At 70.0% G+C, this 1973-nt stretch overlaps 1 protein-coding gene across 1 annotated transcript; it reads left to right on the forward strand.

Annotated features, from left to right (window-relative positions):
• Nucleotides 1-11: 11 nt before the first annotated feature.
• Nucleotides 12-1727, forward strand: LOC105311635 (telomerase reverse transcriptase-like; the record flags this gene model as incomplete). The annotated part of the gene is made up of 3 exons (XM_011387585.1): nucleotides 12-211; nucleotides 508-688; nucleotides 1548-1727. Coding segments are annotated over exons 1-3 (486 nt in total), but the record flags the coding sequence as incomplete, so codon positions are not given.
• Between the last annotated feature and the right edge of the window lie 246 nt (nucleotides 1728-1973).

The following is a 1973-nucleotide window of genomic DNA, read 5'->3' on the forward strand; positions in this document are numbered from 1 at the left end:
CACCCCCCGCTGCAGGCGGCGGTGCCGTCCCGGCCGCCGAGCACCGGCGGCGGGAGGCGGTGCTGGCCCGGCTGCTGCACTGGCTCATGGGCAGCTACGTGGTCGAGCTGCTGCGGTCCTTCTTCTACGTCACGGAGACCACGTTTCAGAAGAACCGGCTCTTCTTCTTCCGGAAGAGCGTCTGGAGCCAGCTGCAGAGCATCGGGCTCAGGTGCGTGCCGGCTCGGACCCCGGAGCCCCTCCCGACCTGCAGCACCCGGGTCTGAGCGCGGTGGTCCCTCGGGTCCCTTGGGTCTCTGTGGCTGCCCCAGGACCCCGCACATCCCACGTAGCGGACATGGGGCCTCTCGCCCGGGGGTCCCGTGGTGTCCCAGGCTCTGCCGGGGTGCGGGTGGGGGGGGGCTGCAGCAGCCGGTCAGCCAGTGGGTGCAGCAGGCACCGCCCCCCACGGCTGGCCCGCCCAGTTCCCGCGTGGCCCTCACCCGCGTCCCCGCGGTTCTCTGCCAGGCAGCATTTCGAGAGGGTGCGGCTTCGGGAGCTGTCAGAGGCGGAGGTGAAGCTCCTGCAGGAGGCCCGGCCGGCTCCGCTGCTCTCCAGGCTCCGCTTCGTCCCCAAGCCCGGCGGATTGCGGCCCATTGTGAACATGGGCTACGTCCTGGGCACCAGGACCATCTGCAGGGACAAGAAGGTGACACCTCTGCCTCGTTTCCTGAGCAAAGTGCATTCCAACCCCAGGCTCGGCGTCCAGGGAGGCGAACAGCGGGGGAGGCGGGCAGAGCACCGTGCCCGGCTGTCTCCCGGGGCTGGGGAGGAGCTCACAGCAAGGCCTGTCCCAGGGCTGCTGAGCAGGCTTTGAGGACCCCTGGGGCTGTCACGACACGGACCTGTGACACGAGGGACCTGCGTGGTGCCGTGTCCTGCCGTGATGTGGGTGACGCGTGCTCCGAGACTAGGGAGCAGAAGGGACCGGCAGGTCGGCCACGGGGTTCCAGACCTCGTAGGGCCCCAGCCGTGGTCGGCACCCTTCTCCCACACTGAGTGCCTCCTTGCCCTGTTTGGGGGTGATTTTGTCATTATTGGTGTTCCCAAAAGGAAAGGTGAAGCTGTCAGTCTGGGTTAGGGAGCTGGTTTGGTCTGTGAATGAAGATGCGCTCCCCACTGTGGAGGGCGGGGGTCCCCAGGAGGCTGCGCCCCTCCCCGCCTGTGGCAGGGGTCCCCAGGAGGCAGAGGCGGGCCTTGCATGTGGCTAGTTGCAGTTTCCTCTAATGGCTTTCTGGGGTCCCGGGGCGGGTCCTGGGGAGACCCTGGGTGTGGGGTGGGGCGGCCGGCGTCCGAGGGGAGCGGGGAGGCGAGGGTGCAGAGGTGGAGCCGCCCCAGGCCCCTGGCGGGGGACCCCCTGTGACGCTGCCGCGCCCTGGCCCCTGGCGGGGGACCCCCTGTGACGCTGCCGCCCCGGGCCCCTGGCGGGGGACCCCCTGTGACGCTGCCGCCCCGGGCCCCTGGCGGGGGACCCCCTGTGACGCTGCCGCGCCCCGGCTGTCTTCCAGATGCAGCGCCTCACCTCACAGGTCAAGACGCTGTTCGGCGCTCTCAACTACGAGCGCCCGCGGCGGCCGGGCCTCCTGGGCGCCTCGGTCATGGGCATGGACGACGTCCACCGGGCCTGGCGCGCCTTTGCGCTGCGTGTGCGGGCCCAGAGCCCAGCACCCCCACTTTATTTCGTCAAGGTGGGCCCCCCGCCCCAGAGCCCGAGGACGCTGCCAGCCCTTGGGAGACCCCACCACAGGGGCCCTGGCCCGGAGTGGGGTGCAGCAGTGTGGGGTGCAGCTGGCCCTCGGGCCGTCTGCCTGGGAGCAAGGAGAGGGGCGACCTCATCTCCATATGGGGTGCTCGGCCCTGCGGCAGAAACTTCAGACCTCCTCATTGGGTGTGGACTCAGGTCCCTGCAGCCCAGCTCCATGGGGCTGATATTG

Source organism: Pteropus vampyrus, unplaced genomic scaffold (genome assembly GCF_000151845.1).
Source record: "Pteropus vampyrus isolate Shadow unplaced genomic scaffold, Pvam_2.0 Scaffold1000005562, whole genome shotgun sequence".
NCBI classification, from domain to species: Eukaryota; Metazoa; Chordata; class Mammalia; order Chiroptera; family Pteropodidae; genus Pteropus; species Pteropus vampyrus.